This window comes from Hipposideros armiger, unplaced genomic scaffold (assembly GCF_001890085.2).
Source record: "Hipposideros armiger isolate ML-2016 unplaced genomic scaffold, ASM189008v1 scaffold_303, whole genome shotgun sequence".
Taxonomy (NCBI): Eukaryota; Metazoa; Chordata; class Mammalia; order Chiroptera; family Hipposideridae; genus Hipposideros; species Hipposideros armiger.
This window is the reverse complement of record NW_017731653.1, coordinates 1,765,467-1,770,554: the sequence shown is the minus strand read 5'-3', so window position 1 is coordinate 1,770,554 and position 5,088 is coordinate 1,765,467. Positions and strand designations below refer to the sequence as shown.

The following is a 5,088-nucleotide window of genomic DNA, read 5'->3' as shown; positions in this document are numbered from 1 at the left end:
ACACATTCAAAGGTAGCATGTGCCTACGTATTCATGTAGACATATCATGCATAGAACAATGTGCCACAGTCTACTCTGATCCCTCTGGTCTTCATTCTTTCAGCCCTTAAATATTTTTATTTGCGCTAATGGAGGAGTACAGAACTGCAGATAATCCAAAATCCATTTATATTTTGCTTCAAATGTATTATCATGCATTACTTTCCTCTAATGGTTTTATCTTGCTAATAATATTCCTACCAATACTTAAAAAAAAATGTCTTTGCCTTTCACAATAACCTGAAAAGCAAAGGGAACGCCAACCCAGGATTAAAAACTGATCAGAGACAATGCAAACTGGATAGCCCACTAGCAGATACTGAAGAGTTAACTACATGTAAAAGTTCACTTGTTGGTATATGCCCTCATAAGTATTCTAAGTTGTTTTATTTTGCCTGGATCATCATGTCAATTATAGGTTCTCATGTGAGAAAGCATGGCATCTATTTCCTTAATGTCCACCCCCTACCTCATAGCAACATGTATGAAATTCTTTATCTCCTATATCCCCTGAACTCACGTATGCCCATGCAGCATCTCATGGGCACAGTTGTACACGCCAATTAGTACCCGTCGATCCTCAATCCGTGACAGAAGTAAAATAACTGAGGTGTAAGTCACAATCAAGTCCAGGTAACTCCGAGTGAAGTTAAAGTTGAGATTCTACAAGGGAAGTACATAGGAATCTAAGAACATCAAGGCCAATTAATCCCTACTATCCCAACCATTCCAGACAGTGCTAAATAGGCTCTGAAAGGGTCTATTTAGAAGGAAGAACTCACAGGATTGAAAAATTCAGGAGAAAACTAAAACAAAAGTCAGGGGCCAAAGGTGAGCTCAAGATACAAGGAAGTCAGGAAATAAGGTCACATTTAGGGGTTGAAGGAAGTGGAACGAGTACATTTTTGTGTAATTTTTGTATTAAATAAATCACATTGCTGAACCTCTTCACATGTAAACACACTTTAACTTCAGCACATTTTGATAAAAGAATTATAGTCCTGGAATGACTATATAGTATAATATATATGTGTGTGTGTGTGTGTATGTGTGTGTGTGTGTGTGTGTGTATTATATACTCTTGGAGGAATAGTTATTCCTCCAGTTCCATCCCATCCTCACAGTCCCAGATGAGACATTTTCTGTGGATAGAAGAGAATTGAAAAGAATCTTACGATATCAAAATGGCACTGGCAGGCATCAATGGTGTTGAGAAGTTCATATACATGATCCTGGGGGCAGAATTGGAGATGAGAGTGAATAAAGAGAAGGTGACTTATACTACCAGAATTTGAAGGGAAGGGTTCTCTCCCTTATAGATCCTAGGGAGCCACTGAGTAACATAGGGAGGCATTACCGAATAGAGGGTGTTGCTCCTCGGTACATCAGTGGTCCCCTTATCAGGCTTACACTGTGCCAAGTTCTGATGTTTCCACAGGCACAAGTCATTACTATATTAACACACTCTCCCTGATCTTATCATCCCAGTGCCCCCTTCCTACACACACACACACACACACACACACACACACACGTCACAAAATGCAGGTCATTTGATAGGCTGTTTCTAAAATGCCAAAAATCAGACCCATTTTTATGGACAAATCCCAAAGTCAGTCTGTTCTTGGATTCCAACTCCTGTTCTCAGAAGTTAATCATTAAAAAATGTAAATACAACCCAATTTTCTATGTGTTTCTGTTTACTGAACACCTATTATGTGTGAAGTACTTACTAGGTAACTTGCATATACTTTATTTAACCCTCATTTCAGTGTGATAGGGATTCTTTTTCTTTTCATACATAATTTTACCTAAGTAAATATACAGTTTTATTGTGGACACTTTCCTTCTCCCATATAAGCACCCACCCTCTATCCTGCCCCAACCCCCACATAAACCAGTTTAACAATCTGGTATGTCCTTTCATGATTTTCTCCCTATTTATAAAAATCCTATTTAGAGAGAAGGAGAAAAAGAGAGAACTAGAGAAAGGATTTTTTTATGAACATTTGTTACAAAATTGAGATAATATTTCACCCTTCTTGTCATTTTGCCTTTCTCATTCAACCTTACCTGTTGAACATACTCAAGGTTCTCTGGTACAGCACTAATGCAATTCTTTTTAATGGCCACATAATAACCCATGGTATGGACAATTCATTCAGCCCTTTTTCCACTGAGGGCATTTGCTTTGTTCCAAATTCTTAGCCTATCCATTGACTATTGGTACCTTCAGTTCCACAAAAGTAGAACTGCTAGATCCAAAAGTATACAAAATTAAAAAAAAAATTATGTTGCCAAAATGTTTGAATAGGTACTTTACAACAAAAAATATGTACAAATGGCCAATAAGCACATGAAAAGATATTCAACAACATTAGTCATCAGGGAAACACAAATTTAAACCACATTAAAATACCACTACTTATCCACTAGAATGACTAAAATTTAAATCTGATAATAGCTAGTGCTGACGAGAATGTAGAGCAACTGGAACACTAATATATCACTGATGGAAGGGGGAAATGGAACAATCACACTGGAAAAAAATCTGGCAGTTTCTTATAAAATTAAACATACACATACCATATGATTTAGCAATTCAACTTCTAAATTATTTACCTAAGTGAATTTACCTTAGTGAAATGAAAATATATGTCCCCACAATTGTTTGTACTCAAATGTTTATGGCATCTTATGCATAACGGCCAAAAGCTGGACACCACCCAAATGTCCATCAACAGGTAAATAGATAAATTGTATTTATATAATGGAATACTACTCAGCAAAAATAGGAAATGAATCAAAAATACATGAAACAACATAGATAAATCTCAAAATCTTCATGCCTAGTGAAAAAAAGCCAGACACAAAAGAATACATGCTATATAGATTCTAATTATATGAAACCCTAGAAAAGAAAACTCTAATCTGGAAAGTAGATGAGTGGTTGCCTGGGGCCAGGAGTTGGGGAGGGAGGGATTGACTGGGGAAAAAAAGGCACAGGGATATTTGGGGTGATGGAAATTTTCTATACTTTGATTGTAGTGGTGGTGGTTATACAGGTTTATACATTTGTCAAACTTATTAAAAATGTATGGGAAGAAATGTTTCCAAGTTATCTTCCCAAAAAGACTGTATCTAAATCAACATATAGGGAAACCGAGGCTAAGAACAGTTAAGAAACTTGCCCAAGATCACAAAGCTAGTAAGGGAGAGTATCAGAATTAGAACCCAGAGCCCATGATCTTCCCTCTATGCTACATGACTTCTAGTCCTCTAGCTAGATCCAGGCTGCCCCGCTTGCTAGGCAGGTCTTTCTACAACTCATCCTTGCAACCCAGTTCCCACAGAATATAGCTGTGGTTCACTTTCAACCACTCACACAACCAATGTCACTACATAGGTCTTATATTCTAAAGACAAGAATCAGAAAGAAATCAGGCCGACTATGTGGCATGTTGGTTAAGAGTTGGCTTGGGAGTGCCGGCTCTGAGCAACAGGGCCCCCAGTTCAGATCACACATGAGAGCCAGTGACGCTGCACCCTCTATAACTAAGATGGTGAACAACAGCTCGACCTGGAGCTGGGCTGCAGTGAGTCACCAGCGACGGCGTAGGCTGCAGCGGGGCTGCAGTGGGCTGCCATGAGCTACCATGAGTGACTGGTAGCCAGTGTGAGCAGCTGGCAGTTGGCATGAGCTGCCGTGAGCCACCATGAGCGGCCGTCCAATGGTCAGTGACCGATTGCCTCACCCGCGAAGAGCACAATGATAATGTCAACATGGGCCAGTGAAGCGATGTCCTCCACAACTAGACTGCGGAACAAAAGGACAGCAACTTGTCTGTTCCCCTCCCCCAATTCCCCAATAAAATCCTTAAAAAAAAAATCAAGATGAAATTGAATTAATATTTGTTGGCCTATTTTTTTACAATATGCCACTATATGCTAAACACTGAGCTACATGTTTCCCATGCATCATATCATTTAATTCTCACAAATAGATCATGTAGTAAATCTTATTTCCTCATTTTATAGATAAAGAAACTGAGGTTTAAAGAGTTTCTTGTCTAAAGTCATACTTCTTGTAAGTGGGAAAGCTTAGATCTGAAACCACGTGTCTGATTCAGAGCCTACCTACTTTAAAATACACTATATAACTCTAATGTCTCTACGTCCCTTCCTGCCCTAAATGAGCCACACCAAATGCCTTAGGCTCAGACCTTTACAACTGCAGCAACCAGAAAGTATCCTAAAATCTCCTTTGGACTCCAACTTTTCTAGTAAGAGCTCTTTTTTATATGCTTCTAGCACTGTTTCCACTACCCCACCAGTGCCTACCTTCTTTCTAATCACTACTCTCAATCCAAGATTAATTACCTCTGACCTGACCTTACTACTGACCTTACAATCTTTCATGTCCCCACTTCTCTTTTCATTGTGTGATCTGAAGAATGGCCTGAATTAACTCCCTAGGGGTAGAAGCAGGGTCCTCTGCTGTTGTATCATCTGAAGAAATACTATAATACCATCACAAATTTGGATTGTTCAGATGGCTAAAATTTGTGTTATTTCTTGAATGCATTCAATACATACCCACTGCAGAAGATACAAACAAGCGTAATTTTAATTCGTTTTAAAAATCACTCATAATCCCACCAATCAGAAGTTCTAATCTTCTGTATATGCATGTTTATCTGTGTAAATATACATTTTAGGGACATCTCAAGCTGTATTGTACTTTGCTTTTACACTAAAGAACATGTGAAGAACATTTCTCAATGCCAATTAATGTGAATATATATTATCTTTTACAGCTATATAACATTCATTTATAGACATATACTCTGAACTTTAGCCAAACTTCTATTTATTGGATATATCAATTACCAAGTTGTCACATCAAAAATAATGCAACAGAGTACATTCTTGTACATATATCTTTGTGCTTCTATTTTATTGTTTCCTTAAGACAAAATTTCAAGAAGTAGAATTACTACATTAAAAAGTATGTACTGGGCCGGCCGAGTGGCGCGATGGTTAAGAACT

General features: G+C 38.1%; 1 protein-coding gene across 1 annotated transcript in view; it reads right to left on the bottom strand.

Moving 5' to 3' along the window:
- The window catches only part of NCKAP1L (NCK associated protein 1 like), a 61,133-nt gene that overhangs the window by 51,008 nt on the left and 5,037 nt on the right, over positions 1–5,088 (bottom strand). Inside the window, exons 4-5 of the mRNA XM_019659664.1 lie at positions 1,215–1,271; positions 560–702 (exon numbers count right to left, since the gene is read on the bottom strand). Coding sequence (XP_019515209.1) covers positions 560–702; positions 1,215–1,271 — 200 coding nt within the window. The remainder of the gene's footprint in view (positions 1–559; positions 703–1,214; positions 1,272–5,088) is intronic.